At 29.9% G+C, this 19,357-nt stretch overlaps 1 protein-coding gene and 1 long non-coding RNA gene across 3 annotated transcripts; one reads left to right on the top strand and one right to left on the bottom strand.

Annotated features, from left to right (window-relative positions):
- Positions 1–240: 240 nt before the first annotated feature.
- Positions 241–14,876, top strand: LOC130451346 (polyadenylate-binding protein 4-like). 2 transcript variants are annotated; one of them, XM_056790311.1, is made up of 5 exons: positions 241–758; positions 6,072–6,638; positions 8,837–9,568; positions 12,686–12,922; positions 13,940–14,876. In XM_056790311.1, the coding sequence occupies exons 1-5, from the start codon at positions 566–568 to the stop codon at positions 14,092–14,094; spliced, it is 1,884 nt and encodes a 627-aa protein (XP_056646289.1). In that variant the 5' UTR covers positions 241–565; the 3' UTR covers positions 14,095–14,876. The 2 variants fall into 2 exon arrangements, with proteins under 2 accessions (XP_056646289.1, XP_056646290.1); XM_056790312.1 differs by having other exon boundaries at positions 382–758; positions 8,837–9,538; positions 13,940–14,758.
- Positions 2,091–6,020, bottom strand: LOC130451348 (uncharacterized). The gene is made up of 2 exons (XR_008910709.1): positions 3,258–6,020; positions 2,091–2,917 (listed from the first exon to the last, which is right to left on the bottom strand). It is a non-coding gene; the product is annotated as an uncharacterized LOC130451348 (long non-coding RNA).
- Positions 14,877–19,357: the final 4,481 nt, after the last annotated feature.

Raw genomic sequence — 19,357 nt, 5'->3', positions numbered from 1 at the left:
AATATGCACAGTAATTACATCATTTCCGGTTCACACTAACACAACATTTTTTACTCCAAACTAAACTAGTTTTGAGAGTAAATTAAAGTATATTAAAGCAGTTATAAAATTTAACCCAGTTTTTTATATCAGCCCAAGTGCAAAAAAGTATTTAGCTGTAATATCAAATTAAAATGAAAAGAATTATGGATGAATTAATCTAATGACTGAAATCCTAATTCACATTCATATATTTATACTCTAAGTATTGATTTCGTGTAGTAAAGTCTCACTGTCATAATAATGAATTATCACTGTTTCCGTGAGTTTTGATGGTAAGAGGAAAAGTCAGTTCTATGGTTTTGTGCTATAGTTCGTTAGGACGTCACTTCCGGATAATATATAAATAAGTAGGCTGTATACATTCATTTAGTTTTGAGTTAGTGTTTGAATGTGAGTGGTGTTGTGTTGTTTCACAACCCACGGAAAATTGTGAAATAATAATTTTAAAATACAAAAAAATATAAAAAATATTTCAAAAAACCAAAAAAATCGTAAAATCTTATAAAAAAGTAAAATAAACAGAATGAATCCAGGCGCTCCTAATTACCCCATGGCGTCTTTGTACGTCGGGGATTTGCATTCTGATATTACTGAAGCCATGCTTTTTGAAAAATTTTCATCAGCTGGTCCCGTTCTCTCAATTCGCGTTTGCAGAGACTTGATTACTCGTAGATCTTTAGGTTATGCTTATGTGAACTTCCAGCAACCTGGTGATGGTAAGTAAATTTTAAACTTCCATATGGAAAGCGTTTATGTATGTATATATGCATGTTAAATTCGCATCGCTAAACAAAAAAATGAAATGTTTTTGCAAGTTTTAAAGATTATGGAGTAATTACTGTATTATAATCAAATCTTTATAAATTCTTGGAAAATACGTTATATCGTTAATCTTAAATAAGTGATAAACTACTGTTAATAGAATAATAATTATTCTGATTTGATTTTTTTCATTTAATTTTAACATTACCAAACTGAATGTATTTGATTTCAAAAAAAATATATGTTCAATTTATCTAATTCTATGTTTTTCCATCTTCATGGTGATTTTTTCAATCGCCAACTAGTTGTCAAAGTTATTAGGTATAGTATAGGAATCTGGAAGTAGTCTATCAAAGGAACATGTGTGACTGAAGTTAATGAAGATGCTTTTCAATATAACATCAACATAAAAAATATTTGCTTTCTAAATTGCTTATCAGACTCAATTTCAGGAGACTACCAAAAAAATAAATTTCAGTATTCTTTTTATTGACTCTTGTTTTTTATTCTATAAGCAGGTTTCACTCACATTCTTGAACTCAATTTTTAGTATAATTTGTTATAAATGAAACTAGTTTTTCTAATGACAAATTAAAGTTTATATTAATAGATATGATAAAATCATTTCTGAATTGATTTCAAATTTTTTAGTGTAAATGTGAATAATTGCTTGGTTTATTCGGTATTTGAATTAGATAGTTTTGGAAAATGAATACACTACTTCTCCAAAGTATTTTTCTGTCTGTTTGAAATAATTTTATGCTTGGTTTTATCACAAAACTTTATTACACTAAATATGTGAAGGTCTTGTTAGTTACAATTACCTGTTCATAAAAACCAAATTTTTTGGCACGTTGGCTTCACTTTTATTATCAAACAGTTCACTATATTCTTATGTTTATGATTTTCAGAATGATTACACCTTGTACAATTATGAAGAGTTCCATTTCTAACAATCACTGATGCAAACTATCGAATTTCAGAACTACTAGTACAAAGAATAAAAATATTTTAATCATGTAATTTATACATATTCTGATAACTTATAGACATGTGTTTAGACAAATACATATGACACTTAATATGTACCTTATATTTAGTATCGATTTTACTTTGAGGCTAATTTAATTTATATAACTGACAGAAAAAATGTTTGAAAATTAATCTCTATATGGTATAGTACTAAAGTTGTTATTGAGGAAACCCAAATATGCATATGAAAAAATCAAAATATGCAAATCATTTAGTCAAAATATACACATAATATTGAAAAAATACAAAAAAAATCTTATGTACATCAATTTATTTATTCTCTTTAAAATAAACAGACAAAACAAATTGTCATTGTTTTAAAAACAGTAAACTACTTAATGTTTGGAATTAAAAATTTTTGTCTCCTGTCTGAATTTGAGAATCTGTAACATTTTTTTCCATATTAACTGATGGGCTAGGGACGTTTTAATAATTGCTCACTATTGAAGGATCAAAATCAATAGATTCATAAATTATATAAATATATAAATAAATCTATTAGACAGATATCAAATTATTTACAATAGAAAATTGTTTAGTAATCTCTTCAGCAACCCTATTTAAAACATGGGCAAGACATGTAACATGTATTAACTTTGTCTAAAGGAAATTTTTGAAATTTTACTCAGCTTTGTTCGTGTACGGTACTGCATCTGATAAAATGAGAAAAAAATTATCTCCAGAAACAAGCGTAGGAAAAAAGAATGTTGAAAGAGTCTCTTCTACAAATCTGGCCATTGTCAGTGTATTTGTTTTTTCTTTAGAAGCATTATGGTAAGATATTGGCAGAATGTCGTGGCTAAGAACAGCTATTAATAAATTAGTAAAATAATGTTCTCTAGAATCGATGGTTTCATCAATACATAAAAAAAATGTTTATTCTGAATTATAGCTTTAATTTCCTCGACTACCTCCAAATATAAGGAACTAAGGTCGTTCCTTCGTAGTGCTGATACATCGAATTTGCAATGCTTTTGGAGGAAATATGTGAAGCTTTGATAATTTAATATTATCTAATTTAGCAATATGTCCAAAAGTTTTCACATGTTGGTCCATTTGAAAGTTTTTTATCATATGGTATCTACAATAAGACAAAAATTGAAATATCAAATTGACAAGCAACAATTTCAGTATTTGATATAAATTCCTAACAAATAAATTCAAAATTTAACCAAAAGCGCCTTGAGTGTCCAAATGATTTGAAATCAGTTGAAATTTGTTATTTTTGAGATTAAAAAAATATACATAGATAGAAAAACAAATCAAAGCTGAACCACCCTGTACATTTCTCTATATTTTCATTGTGAATATTGCTAAAAAAGAACTTGCATTCTATTTGTTTTTGTAATTTTCAAAAACATAACACATATCGACCGATTTCACACCACCCTTTGTATTGAATATACAAAAATTATACTCACTATTTTAACTTCCCAGAGCAGTCCACTTTTCTTTCCCATATCCATAAGTATTTCTTTGTATGGATTAATCTATACTGAAGCAGAAATGACTTTTTACTGATAAAAATTAATGAAATACTTCAACAGTAAAAAACAGAAATTGATGTTATTCTTTCATAAGTATAAAATAAATAAAAGGGGTTGAAACGAATAATTTTGAAATTCAGGCTGGGAATACCCATACATTTTCATTGAACCTTTTGACTATCTACTTTAAGAGTAGTTTTTTGAGAACTGCAATAAAAGTAATCGTTCCAGAATGGCAGATTTATTTGTCTTGAAACGCTCGCCAAAGCTCTACATCTTTTAAAATTTGTTCAATTATGCACAATATGCTATTTACTAATGATTTATGCAATTGTTTTTAAAAATGCATATAATACTCAAAAAATGTGAAATATGGACATTTCCCTTTGTGGTCATATCATTATAAAATAAAAGTAAGACAAATATCAAACTATTAAGAAGACTGAAGACATAACTTTGTCCAATTTCTTAATAACAAACAGATTGTTCAAGGAATTTATACATTCAGGTCAAAATTCAAACGGCAAATATGAAAGTAAAACAAATGAGATTTCACTTCTCGGGTTAGTCAGAAATAATAAGGTGTAATTATTTAATTAATCTACTTTTTAACCTTATAATTACTCATATGCTTTAAAGGTTAGATTTTTCACTTCATTAAAGTTTAATGGGCAATATGGATAATTCTGCATATCAATATTAGTCACAAGGTTAATGGAATTGTTTAAGAAAGTTACATAAGAATTCCAAGGTTAACATCATGTTATTTCAATAGTGTATCAGGTCCTATTTCTACATTTCATCGATACAGCTAATATTAAATTGGTCCACACTTCAGGAAAAAAAGAAAATGGTCCTTCATATTTTATAGCTAGTGTTTGAAATTGGAAACGTTTTATTGCTGTGGTGTCCATTATGGCCCGCCATAAGCAACTGCTGTGGTGTGCATTTTAAATAGACTTTCGAAAAACTGCGATACTTAAAAGGTTTTGGTTTTGAAACTAAGAATAATCAGAGAGAGGATAATCTGGAGAATGTGCGTGCAGGCTCTGGTACTGGCGTAGTTTTTCAGTCCTCATTCTTGTAGTATGCGGTCTTACTTTTTAGTGTTGTTGAACTATACCCTGTTTCTAAACTAAACTTAAATTTAAACTGTAGATTCTTGATTGGTCAAATCGCAACTGGTTTTACACAGCACATTTGACATATATTATGTTCATTTTGTTCTATCTTGGTCTCTTAGTATTCTTTTATTAAAATATGAAAACAGTTCTCGTCAGGACTGATTTGAAAATGGACTCAGAGAGCATTTCAAATAGTAGCAGACATCATTCGCCCTCTAAAAAAGGAGATCTGTAATTTTAGGGCACTTATCAGCTATAGTGAAGCAAAACATTATGAATTAGTATAAACAAATATCAAATGATGGATCAGAAAAAAAGGTGAATGCCATCGTGTTTCAAATTTTAAAACATCGGGCAATTAAATTAAAAGATACAAATTTTATTTTCTAGGAGTTGCTAGATCGACTGTTTCGAATTATTAAAGAATATAGAAACACTAGTATAATTGTCTTTTCTAATCATCGAGGAGGTTTCCAGGAATTGAAGAAACCTTCGATTATACAACAAAAAATATAATTCGACGCATTATTCGTAGTTTTTTTTTTTAAATAAAATACAAATTTTGAATAAAATTGTAGGTGAAATAAAAAAATGCCCGGACTTAACACAAATTTCTCGTTAATCATTATATAAAGTATATAAAGAAATAAATTTTAGGTAAGCCACAAATTATACTAATTTTTATATGAATTGGAAGCTCCTTTTTTAATAACTGAAAAGAAATAGAAAGAGTATTTTGATAGAACGCAACGATATTGTGAGATGAAGAAGAAATTACCTAATTACCTTGATGAAATCTGGCTAAATGAAGGTCATACAAATTCTAAAATATGGATACATACATCTATTCAAGATAAAAGTCATATTTTTTTAAAGATTGTCTACAGGTGTGAAAAATCCATCTAAAAAGGCAAACGTTTAATAATCCTTTATGCGGGATCTGAACATAGATTTGTTAAAAATGCATTGCTAATATTTGAAAGTAAAAAAAGGAAACTGGTTTTCTGAATTTCTAAAAAAAAATCACCAGACTGATAAATTTTATCCTCGATTTGCTGACATATTTGACAGAAACGACCGAAGCGAAAAAAATTGTACAAACTTTTCCATGAAAACTCATATCTTTTGAAACGAATTCTATATGATACTCCTTATATTAATATTGACATAAAACAGAAAATATTATATCTAACAATAATATCTTACCTATCTATAAATCTTTACTCCTTTAATACTTTCCAGAACCTTCCAACGACAATATAAAAATTACAAATTAATGAAATTTCTTGTTTAAACCTTACCAAAAAAATATATTAGTCAATGTAAACGGTCACTCACTAATCGGATTACATCTCACAAAAGTGTTACCAAATTATACCCTGACAGATGCTCACTAATGAGTACATATTCCTCCATCCAACGACAATTCTATGGATTGTCAATCTATCAGTATCAAACAAAAAAAAATGACAAAGTACATCGGAATCTATAATTATAGCAAATTGTTTGTTGTAATATACAAATGATTATTTTATTATAATTTTTACCATAATTTCCTATTAAATAATGTAAGTAACTTCTACTTTCCTCATTTTATTTACATATGCTATTTTTTTCATTTCAGCGGAGCGCGCTCTGGATACTATGAATTTTGACTTGATAAAAGGCAGACCAATTCGCATTATGTGGTCCCAACGAGACCCTTCCTTGCGAAAATCTGGCGTTGGAAATGTTTTTATTAAAAATCTAGACCGCTCTATTGATAATAAAGCGATGTACGATACTTTTTCAGCATTTGGCAATATCCTCAGCTGTAAAGTGGCTCAGGATGAAAACAGCGCGAGTAAAGGCTACGGATTCGTTCACTTTGAAACCGAAGAATCTGCAAACAAGTCCATTGAAAAAGTAAATGGTATGTTGCTGAATGGTAAGAAAGTATATGTAGGCCGATTCATTCCCCGCAAAGAAAGAGAAAAGGAACTTGGGGAGAAAGCAAAATTGTTTACTAACGTTTATGTTAAGAACTTTGGGGAAGATTTATCTGAAGAAGAATTGCGTTCTATGTTTGAAAAATATGGTAAAATAACGAGCTCTAAAATAATGAGTAAAGATGATGGCAAATCAAAAGGATTTGGTTTTGTTGCATTTGAAAGTACAGAAGCAGCAGAAACTGCAGTTGATGCCTTAAATGGTAAGTATATGGATTCCAATTTTTTGATATAAGAAGTGTTACAAAAAAATCAAATTTATTATACTAGGTATATCACATAAAAACCGACAGAGCAGAGGCTTATAAAGGAGCCCAAAATGTGAGGGGAATTTTCCTCCATACATAGAACTTTTTTACCCTCCTAATTTTTCATGAAAAAGTTGAATAAACAGGTAACCAACAGATAACCAAAGACATGTTTTTTACAATATTATTTAAAAAGTTACAAAAAACTTTGCTAAAAATTTACACATTAGACAATTTGCAATTTTGCTCTTATAGTCATTGAATCAGCACTATGTCCTGGCATAGTCACGTAGCCGAATTAATTAAGGCAGCTTCACAAAAACTTCGAGCTCTCTTTAAGACCAAAAAGCTTATGATTCTCTTCAATGCCCATATTCGTCTATCTTTGGAGTAATGGTCGCACATTTGGAGCTCGGCTCCCAAGCATACTCTGAAGATGCTCGATTCAATACAGAAAAGAGCAATTCGATTTATAGGCGATCCACAGTTGGTCACCGACATGACTTTGTTTTACCGATACTATTACGGCAAATGCTCTTCCGAGCTATCCAACATAATACCACCTAAAGCAGTTTTTGTAAGACCTCCTCGATAGGCAGGTGTGGCTTATGAACACCGAGTGCAATAGGTTTAGCCTCGTGTGTGTAAAAAAATTCGATGAGTGGAAAATTCTCATTTAGCGAACAAGTGGATATATTACCGGTTTTAGTTTTTTGTGAGGGAAGCCACGGAAGAAGCATAGGAGAATATCGGGGGAGGTTTTCTAATCAAGTAGCCCCTAATGTTTAAAGACGGGCTCGATAAACAGAAAAGTTTTATAGTGTTGATCGAGAACGTCAAACTGTTCAAATGAATATATGAAATGAAGAACTTATTTTGGATACCATTGATTCTGAAACTTTATCTAGACATAGTGGCGTATAATGATCATGTGTTCAAAGAATTATTAGATGTAATTCACTTCATTCATATCGTGCCCAAAAAGTGCAAGAGTTGTTACTTCAAAACTTTGCTCAGAGATTAATGTTTGGGTCGGCTTTATCGACCAGCTAACTGCTGAAACTTATTTAGATTTTCTCCAAAATACTTTGATTTTTTGACATTACTATTAATATTGGAACATTGGTTTATGCAGGATGGAGCATCACCTCATTTTAGTGTAAATGTAAGAGACTTTTCATCATCAGCTACTGGCCAGTGTCGAATTCAATTTTTGGCAAAGAATAATTTTGTGTCTAAGAGAAAGTGATGATCATTTTCAGCAATTTATTTAAATTTTATAAATGTTCATCTTCTTTTTACAATATTATCAATTTATTTTTCCATAAAATTGTTCTTATTGAAATGTATCTATTAATTGTTACATCTGAAATAAAATTCATAACTAACGCTAGGTGCAAATAATATTTTCTTTTAAAATAGACTGAAATTAAAAGAGTGAAAAAAGGTTTAGAATTAAATTATCCATGGTATGAAGATAATTTTTTTTAATCAAAATTTTAAGTTTAGGTCACCCCTAATTATTTTCCTAGAATGATTTGATTGCATTCCACTTACAATTACCTAATGCCCTTATCTGGTTGCAATGAAGTTAATTTTTTTCGAAATTTTGGGCCCTCCTTTGGGGCCCTATAATTCGTCAAGATGCAACTTGTTATGGATTGCCTTCAATCGTCATATTTTGGCCTCTGTTCTGTATAGTTTGTTATGCGGGATAATATATTCCAATAATTCCAATAATTTTCATAGAATTTCTAATTTCTATGGCTTTAACAAAATGTATTACAGTACTTCTTACATTCTATGACTAATTGAGAATTTTTGAAATTGGTGTTTTGGCTCTATTTATATAGGTACTCACTTTTAAAGATAAATTCTATACCATTTGTTACGGCTCGTGAATCATATTTGAAAAATAGTCACATTTATCAACTCTTGGTGTGTAGTTTCTGAAGAAAAAAATTTGTTGATACATCTTCAAAAAGTGTGGTTTATGTTTTATTTAGGATGCCTTCGAATTTTTTAGTAGTAAATTAAAGAATTTGACTCAATCGTTATTTGTTTTATTGAAGAAAATTAATTAAATCCAATCTGTCCCAATTTTTTGAAATAAATTTCATGTAATAACCACTTTTTATTTTTTTTTTTTTCAGGTAAGGAGCTGATAGAAGGAAAAATTTTATATGTCGGAAGGGCTCAAAAGAAAACTGAGCGACAACAAGAATTGAAACGTCGTTTTGAAGCTTTGAAAATGGAGAGACTCAATCGGTACCAGGGTGTAAATCTCTACGTTAAAAACTTGGATGATACTATCGACGATGAACGCCTTCGCAAAGAATTTGCACCATTTGGAACCATAACTTCAGCAAAAGTAATGTTGGAAGAAGGCAGAAGTAAAGGTTTTGGTTTCGTATGCTTCTCCTCTCCAGAAGAAGCTACAAAAGCGGTAACTGAAATGAACGGTAGAATCGTCGGTACCAAACCTTTGTATGTTGCCTTAGCTCAGCGCAAAGAAGATCGTAAAGCCCATTTAACTTCTCAATACATGCAACGTATGGCAAATATGCGAATGCACCAGATGGGTCAATTCATTCAACCGGGAGCGTCCAGCGGTTACTTTGTTCCTACTGTTCCAACCAACCAGCGCTTCTATGGACCAGCACAAATGACTCAAATTCGAGCTAGCCCCAGATGGCCCGCTCAAACACCCATAAGACCAAGTAATCAAGGTGGAGCTTCACCATATACTGGAATGCCTAATACATACAGACCTGCTGCTCGTCCACCAAATCAATCCACAGCAATACGCAACAACATCAACGTACCTAGACCTATCACTGGACAACAACCACCAAGTATGCAAAGCCGTCCGCTTGTTGGGCAAGGTAATGGGTGGGCTGTGGTATTCAGATTTGGTTTGTTTGCAACTAGCTTAATTTCAGCTAAAAAATTAGTCAAACTGTATGTTTGTGATTAAAAAATCTAGTTTCAACCACCATAGTTAATTAAAATAAGCATAAATTCATACTTCTGAGGTTTTTACATTTGAAACCTAATTTAATTAATTTATCTGATGTATTGAAACAAGTTTATGAAATTCATTTTTATATGGTATTATTTCAATTAGTTTCCATCTGAATCTTAGAAGCTCTTCAATTTTCTAGCAAACAAATATTATCAACAATTTAAAATAACTTTTTATGAAACATTTCTAGAATATGTATTTAAATGACAGAATGAAGTATGGAAAAGAATTATTGCAGTTCTCAATTTCAGATTCCTATTGATATGCTAATTTTTGTATTATATTTTGTTTTTAGAGTAATCAAGGAACCAACAAAAAAGCCTGACACTTACTTGCGCAGATATTAGACTTGGCATGTTACAATATATCTGATCTGGTACTTCTTTTAATTGTTGCTTTTGCTTTCTACTGACAACAGCAAATATTTCTCTAAGCTTTTATTGCACAAATCAAATTTGAATTATTAGAAAATTTAAACGTATATCCAATCTTCACATATACGTACTTTATTTATATAGTTTGAAAAAACTATGTTAGTGTATACCTGGTCTGAATATACATTGTACAATGATAATTTTTAAAAAGTCCAAAATCAATGTTAATGCATGGCTTGTCAGCACATAGCATACATAAAGTAATAACAGGTGTCAACAACACTATTTTATAGCACACCTTTCAAATTTCTTTAGAATTTGATGTAAAATTATGATTTATTAAGGCTCAGATTATATGCAAAATGCATTTTTGGCTTTTTAGATGTTTTTCCATATTTAACCATTGCTCGCATATTTAGACTAATTTTTCAAATTTTACGGCATATTTTGTCAAATTTATGGTTTTTAATTTTTTGTTATGAATATTCATGATACTTCTCAGTTAACATTTGTTTTTCAACATGAGGCTTATTGCCTCAGATTCTAGCTATCACTTATCAATCTAACCTCAGTAGTTGGAACCTTCAAGATTCCCTAAAACTCATTAGTTTCGTTACCTTAATGAGTTTTAGGGAATCTTGAAGGTTCCAACTACTGAGGTTAGATTGATAAGTGATAACTGTGGCCGTTAACGGGATTATCGCGAAAACCGTTCGTTGTGACCTTTGAACTAGAGTAACTTTTTTATAGGCACATGGTGTAGCAATGGGAAATACAATGTCTTTATGCTCCGTAGTATTTTTGCAGAATTGGTTGACAAGGCCTCCCAAGTAGACTACTGCAGAAAGTTTTGCAAATTCATTTCTCTCGATTTATTTTGTGAACAGGGGTTCCACAAAACTGTTCTATTTGGTACTTTTTTGGATTTGATACCTAGAAAAAAATTTACTTTGACTTTTGTTATCTCGGCTTCTGATTATGGTTTTTAAGGGCCTACTTTTTTATTTCTTCTTTTATTCAGTTTAGGCGTTAAAGAAATATGTAAATAAGATTGAAAAAATATATAATCAGTTTATGCAACCGCGATGTTGAAATTTTCAAAATTTTAAAATACAAACTTTTGTAATTTAATAATTTTTGCAAAATTAACCCTTTACACTTGTGTATATGTTCTGTTGTGATTAGAATGTACTTGGACTATTATTTTATCTACTCATCTATCTACTAGGAATTTTTTTATATGGGTTGTTTGTTAAAATGTTGTTTTAGAAAAAAAGCAAAAATGGGATGTTTTTTAAAAAATATTTTTTCACAGATTTTCATTCAAATTAAACATAATAATTGGTTACCATTATAAAAAGAAGATAACTTGTAGAACACCAAATAAAAAAAATTTCAAAAATGATGAATCCTGAGGAGGAAGGAACATAAATACAACCAAACATTATCTTAATGACAACTAATCATATTAAATAAATTTAAATACAAGTCGAACAAATTGTATTTTATAATGTAGTAAATGGTACAGTTCACAGTAGTCCCTAATATGTAATATATGCTTAAGGGTGCAAGTGTCACAAGCGTGCCTAGTTTCCCGCCTACCGCATTGTACTTTGGGGTTAGAGCTTACCACGCAGTTTTTTTGGGTTGAGAATCTCAAATTGTTTTTATATACTTATATGTAGTGCGTTCGCAAAAATCTTCATTAACGCGTCAATGCCAAATCTTAATTAGCTTTACACAAAGTTTCAACTTGCTGCTTCGATTAATTTCTTTATAGCATGACTTGAACGACCACTCGAACTAGAAAAATGTCCCAAATTGAGTTTGACTGAAGAAGGATCAACACCAACATAAATTAAAAACAGAATGTAGGCTTGTTTATGGTGATTTGTTTCCCATCATTTTCATCAATTTAAAATTTGTCTTAACTTGTTTCGCTGGAGACGAGGATCATTAGATGACCCACGAGCGGGAGTTTCTGCGACTATTCCAGTAAACATTAAATTAGTTGAAGAAATTATTGGCGCCCGAAAACAAAAAAAAAATTGTAGTACCGACCGGCAGTTTCAAAACATTCCCTAAGAATTTAATCTGATAGAGGGAAGGCGGGAAGTAATGTGAAGAGAAGCATAAGCTAAACAGTGGATGGACCAAATAAGGGAAATAGGAAATAATGAAAGAAAAAACATGATTCTATCAAAAAGATTAACAGAAGACTGAAAAAACGGAAACAATGGGTACAGAAAGACCCGGATAAGACCTGAAGGAGAAAGGGGGAAGAGACAAAAAATAGGATTCAGCTATAGAGAAAAGTGTGCATCAAGAAGTACTACTATTTATGGATGTTCTATGGGCTCTAGACATTACCTACATTACACCTTGTATATTGTTTTCAAATAAAAACTGATATTTTTTATTCAATAATTCTCTTTTTACTAATAATGTGCATTGTATTGAATAAAAAATAATAAGGCTATACCAAATATTTTTATCTCAAAAATATGTAACAAAATGTAATTAAGTCGAGAAATGATGGTACAGCCGTCTGCGAATAATTAAGTAAGTTATAGTTAAGTAAAGGTTAACAAATAATTTTGTAGGCGTTGGAAACACACCTGGCAATCGAACAGCAAACTTCAAGTACACTTCCAGTATAAGAAACCCGCCACAAGGGATAAATCTACAAGGACCATCCACACCTGTGCAAGCTGTACTTATCCAGGGTCAGGAACCACTTACTACCACCATGTTGGCCTCTGCTCCACCACAAGAACAGAAGCAAATGTTGGGGGAGAGATTGTATCCGCTTATTCACACTATGTATTCTGATTTGGCAGGTAATGAGCATTAGTATTTTTTCAATATAAACATTGTCCATATTTCAAAATTATGTTTGCTGTATTTTCTAATATACTAAAAATAACCTGAATAAAATTAATGTGGGCAGTAATGCTGTCTTGTTCGTTTGTTATGACGCCAAGTTAACAACGTGCAGCTGTGAAATGTTATTTTCTACTTGGCAAAAAGACTGCAGGAACTGTTTTCATGTTTAACGTAAGTTACAAAGGTGATGCTATAGTAGAAACCCAAGTGAACGAGTGGTATTCACAACTTAAAAATAGCGTCATGTCGATTGATAACAAACCTCGTTGTTTGTTGCGCAACAGTGTTTATCAGACTCTATTTGTGGAAGACAAAAAGCTGGTTCTACATACATTTCCATTCAACAGATTTTGGCTAAAAATGGCTTTGTCACACTGTCCCACACATCTTTCTTGCTTGCCCTGGCCCCGATTTCACAACATGGTCGAAATAAAAAAAAGATACAAAAGAAGATGGAACTGCCAGCAATCTTTACATATGATTACACAGAATGTTTCAAACAGTGAAAGCATGAGTGGGATAAATGTATTAGTTGTAATAGAAACTATTTTGAAGGGTAAAAGTAGTTTTGTAAAAAAAATTGAGATTAAATATTTTTTAAAAAATAATTCCGATTGTTTTTCGGTCCTCTTTCGTCCATTATCATACGAGATAAATATTCACTTATCATTAAATATTTCTAGTTGAAAAAACATCAAGTGGACGTATATATTAGGAAGGGCAATGTTTCTTGTTTCTTTGCTTGTAAGCATTTTCTTCAGAGACCGTAGCAAATGATTTATTAGTGATTTTTTGTTTGTCACTTGAATAGCAAGCTTTATCAAAAATATTAATTTCAGCTAGAATAGGGTAAACATCGGACTATACTGCTATAAATGTTAACAGAAAGTGGTTTCCTACAATTGGTTGGGTTAGGTTTATTTCAAAATGAAAAACTCATACATAAATGAAATTCAAATTTTTGTTCACAGGTAAAATAACTGGTATGTTGCTGGAGATTGATAATCCCGAACTGTTACACATGCTGGAACATCAGGAGTTATTGAAGAACAAAGTGGAAGAAGCAGTCGCTGTTTTAGAGGCCCATCAAGCCAAACAAACCACAGCCCCAATTAAAAAAGATTAAACTTTTCTACATGAACCAACAGCATCTGGAAATAAAAAAATAGAAACTAATATTACGCCTCAATCTTTTTTTTTAATTATTTTATTTGATTCATTATAATTGATTTAAATTTGCCCATTTAAATTGAAAATCGGGAATTAACATGTTCTTTTAAAGCAATGAAATGTATATGTATATTATATTATTCAAACGGGATGTTGAAATTTTATATATCAATGAATACAATTCAGATATTGTGATATTGTTAATTGTATTAGACTGATAGATAAGCTATTTTATCAAAAGCGGTTTAATTTTAAAATCTTTATAAAATTATACAAATACATTTATCTCTTCAATTTAATTATGTTTTTCTATTCTTTCAATTTAATTAGCAGGTTAGAACCAAACCAAATATCCTTTAGACTCCTGATATTTTGGAATAACATACAAATCTTTAATTTCTTAATGTCTGATTCGAACTCAACAATTTTTAATATACAACCATAATAATTATATATGACTTCCTATAAAGTAAAAAATGTTAAGTTTGAATATCCAACTTATTTACTTAATATTTATAGTTGCTTTTTTATTGTGAAAGTGTTTTTCTACAGTACCTTGTACTTATAAGTCTTAGTCCTTCAATTGACTCCAGAATTACTATTAAATTTTTTGTAAAATATAAAATAACTTTTAGTTTATTCCCATGAAATATATTAGGAAAGCATGAATCAAATTATAGGGTAAATTCAAATATGACATTTATGAAAATTTTATGATTAAAATATAGGAATGTTGAAAAAAATTTTTCATTCACAAAATTTTGATTTTTATCAATAATTATGAATTAAAAATGAAATTGAACAAAATGTATTTCAAACACCAATTTTGAATGAGCCAATGAGGTATAGCAAGTTGGTGTTTGTATAGCTAAAAGCTTTCCGACTAATGTCGAAATTCGCAACATTAAATACAAACAATAGGTTTGCTCTTGGTAGCTGTACTGGCAGAAATGTTTAGGAAGTGTACCCTAAAGCGCTAGTGTCGCTCTTCTTAGTAGCAGCGCAAAAGAACTGGTTCACCCAGTTCACTGTACTGCTTGCACTGATTCTAGAGTCAGTTCAGCCAGTACAGTGCAAGTGCTATATCTCCCTATATTCCGTGAAGCTTTTAGGATCTTATGTTGTTTTTACAAAACTTCATTTTTAAAGTGAAACTTAGACTATTTGAGAAGTGCGATTAAGGTAAGTTACAGAATATTATGTTATTTGTTTCATATTACTTTTTAGGTGTTGTAGGTCAGGTTTGTTTTGTTTTAAAAGTATTATTTACAAATTTAAAACGACGCGTTTCAAAATATTTAAGGGCGTTTTTCACAAATTCTGTACTATAAAGAAAATATTATTGGTAAAAATTCAGCAATTCATTACATAAACAATTCTTATACTAAAAATGTATTTAAATAAAACAGTAGGGTATAAACATTTTGAGAATGTACTTAGTTCAGGAGTAATTTTTAAAAAGTTGTTTAAAACATAAAAAAACACTATAAAAAATATCTTCTTCCACTCTTTTAGAAAACAATCACACTACTAGAAAAGTTACTAGAGTGGCAGTGATGACATAGAATACTAGTCATACTAAAATTATGCAGTCTGGAAATAATGGACCACAAACTAAATAATAATGAAACTAATAGGTAGACACAATGTAAAATAGAGAATACATATTATTAAAAAAGAAAAAAAATTCAACGAATTGTAAAATTAAATTAAAGAATTTTAAGGTCGGTGACTACGTTTGTAAGAAGGTCAATAGCAGTTGACAAATTTGGTGGCACATGTAGTTTTGAATTTATTGGTGAAACAAATTTCAAAACAATGATAAGATCTGAGTCGTTTCTGATCACTATTTATAGAGCAGAGGATGTTGGTATTTCGAAAATCAAGCTATATGAAAATTGAGAATCAATTGAATAAAAAATTGTTTGAGTATGAAATATAAGCAAATATTCCTTTGCAAGTACAAGAACTTATTCAATTTACAATTACAACAAATATTTTTTTGTTCTATATACTTGTAGAAATAAATCATGAAAAATATCTGTGTGTGGTAGCAGAATAATGTATTTGTCATCACTCCTTCCATAGATGTTTTATTTGGAGCATATCATAGTAAAAATAGTTACCTACCTATATAGAACAGGAAATTTCCAAATGGTATGAAAAAGGGCCTATTTTCCAATAGACAACCTATTATAGTTAATCCTATTCTTAATTCTAAAGAGTTCAATTAACAATGATACGGTGGTAGCCCACGTACAATTTTATTATTTTGTTGTGCCATTCCATCAGTAACATGAAATATTAATTCATATAAGAGTATAATTTGTAGCTTATTTAAAATTTATCTTTTATAATTTTATGTAATGATGAGCGAGAAATTTGTGGTAAAACTGGGTATTTTTTTGGTGTTTTATTTTTTTAAAATAAACTCTGAACAATGCATGGAATTTTATGTTTTGTCGTATCGTCGAAGGTTTCTACAATTTCTGGACGACCTTTATAATGGTTAGTAGAAACGATTATTCCAGTGTTTCTATATTCGCTGTCGATCTAGCAACACTTTTTTTAGAGGGTGAATGATGTCTGCTAGTATTTGGAATAGTATCTGAGTCCATTTTCAAATTACAAAAACTGTTTCTATATCGTTTTTATATTTAATAAGAACGCAACAAATATAATTGTCAATCATAATATATGTCAAAAGTGATGTGTAAAACCAGCTGCGATATGACCAATCAAGAATCTACGGAATGGCCAACTTAAATTCAAATTAGTCCTCCTAGTTGTAAAGGGATTTTTAGCGATTAAAAGGACATCAAAAACAGCTTCACATCTGACAGAAAAATATAATGAGTGGAACACAAGAAATAAATATATTTTTGTAAATTAGACCATTTCTTCATAAAGACCTGAGTTCGGTTCTAAATAACTTAATGATGCGGTTCGTTGTACGCGAAATTCTTCAAAGCACTCCTATTCATACAATAGACATATTCAAAAACATGCCAATGGTTTATTCTGCAACCTCAAAAAAGTGCAAGGTATTGATTTAGGATATGCGGCCTAGGGTTTTGGTAGAATGATGAAGATTGCACTTTATATTTGATGAACTCGATGATGATGAAGAAATTATCAATATTATCGACACGCCGAAAAAACTAAAAGTTATTCGTTTTACTTATTTTTTAAATTTGTTGTGGTTCTATCGAAAACATAACCGTTTTTATTATTTTCATCATTAAATTCCCTTGCCAAAAATTTTTTTTTTCTTCCAAGCTCCCGTATCCCTTTTTTGGATTCTGTTTCTTTGTATTTCTTCACAAGCACTACTTTATAAAAATTGCACGATTTTTTTTGTTCTTTAATAATGTTTGTTTATAAAACTTTCTTAAACAAATCAACAAAAATTTTGATTATATTTGTGACAACTGGCAGAAAAATGTTTGTTTATTCTAGGTTTAAACTAGAGTTCAAACTATAGTTCAGTTCAATCTTCAGTTTTACCCTAGGTTCTAAAACATCGACATATTAAAGGTTATGGACCCACCTTATCTATCTTTTCACAAGTAGTTTCGAGCATGATACACATACACCAGTATACTTATGCGCAGGCATGAGCCATCTCTCTCGAACAATGTGACGTCACGTTGGAATTAAAATGTGAAGTATAATATATGTTTTATACCTTTTAAAGTTTTCTTTTGATTCCAAAAGTAATATTTGATGTTAAGACATAAGTGTGAATCGACAACATAAAATAAGTATAATTATTAGAAAAAATAGAAATTCCTTAAACATTTTAGATTGAATACTAATTAATACCTAATATTGGTTACTAATGATAATTTAATTATTTTAGTTGTATTAAAAAGTGATATATAAATAATAAGGGTAATTAAACTAACTATAAGTCAAAAATCGAAAGGTTGCGTGGACCTGGTTGCAGACAACATTCATGGTTAAAAAAAATACACGATTGGACTGGTGTGAACACATTATCTTTAATTCGCACCACTCAGGACCGAAATAAGTATTCCGAAATTGTCGCCAATCTTCATTAAATGGAGATGGCACCTGAAGAAGTAGAATTAGGCAAAAGGTGTGAAGTAAATAATTTTTTCTATAAAATCTTGCCAATTTCTAAACCAGAACTACGCCCATATATGCCTCAAATATGTAGCAGTACTTAATCAATTGAATTATTTGTAGTTTTATTAGAATTTACAAAATAGAAGTATAAATTGTACTTAAATTATTTAGGTCTTTTTTATCATTTATAGCTTTTTCGTTCTTATGAATGTGAACCATTTTTAAAAATTCTCTTTTTCGTGTATTACATTCCGTTTCAAGAATTTTTGAATCTTTAAAATTGAATTTATGTTTTTTTGATATATCATGGTTTGTTGACGTAGTTTTATTTTTTTTATCGTATTGATCACCTTATAGTCTATTTTCTAAATACTGAGAAGTCTGCCCTATGTAGACAGCGTCACAATTAGTACAAGGCACTTGATATATAATATTACTTCTTGTGTTTTTTTAGTGAAATTTAGTGAAATATTTGCATAATGTATTATGTCCTTTATGATTCATATCATATTTATTGAAATAATTCGATAATTGTTGGGAAAGTCCTTGTACATATGGTAAGGAAAAATGTTTTATGTTTTCATGTTTCGTTTCAGTTTTGTTTTTAAATTGATTGCAATATCTGTTTATCCTTTTCTTGAATATGTTATTTATCATTTTTTCCGGATAATAATTTTCTTTCAATGCAGTTTTCAATTATAAAGATTAAAAAATTTTTGAAACGGAATCTAATACACGAAAAAGAATTTTTAGAAATGGTTCACATTCATAAGAACGAAAAAGCTATAAATGTTAAAAAAGGTCTAAATAATTTAAGTAAATTCTAATAAATTTAATATATTTGAGATGTAGAAACCAAGGAATTTTTCTTATTGGAACAAAGTTCTAAGTTGATTTTATTCTTATTTTGATATTCATGATGAAGGTGATTTATAGATCAATATAAATAAGCAAATTGTCAGTGTCAATATCATATTTTGATAAAGACTTAAAGAAAAGTCGAAACGTCAAAATTTATCTTTCTTTTAAAAACTATCAAAAAAAATAGAAGAAGAAATTTTAAAACGGAAGAGACCTAAAATCAAAAACATCTAGATGCATTAATATATCTAAAGGTATAAGAAATT

Source organism: Diorhabda sublineata, chromosome X (assembly GCF_026230105.1).
Source record: "Diorhabda sublineata isolate icDioSubl1.1 chromosome X, icDioSubl1.1, whole genome shotgun sequence".
NCBI classification, from domain to species: domain Eukaryota; kingdom Metazoa; phylum Arthropoda; class Insecta; order Coleoptera; family Chrysomelidae; genus Diorhabda; species Diorhabda sublineata.
This window is presented reverse-complemented; position numbering and strand designations above follow the sequence as displayed.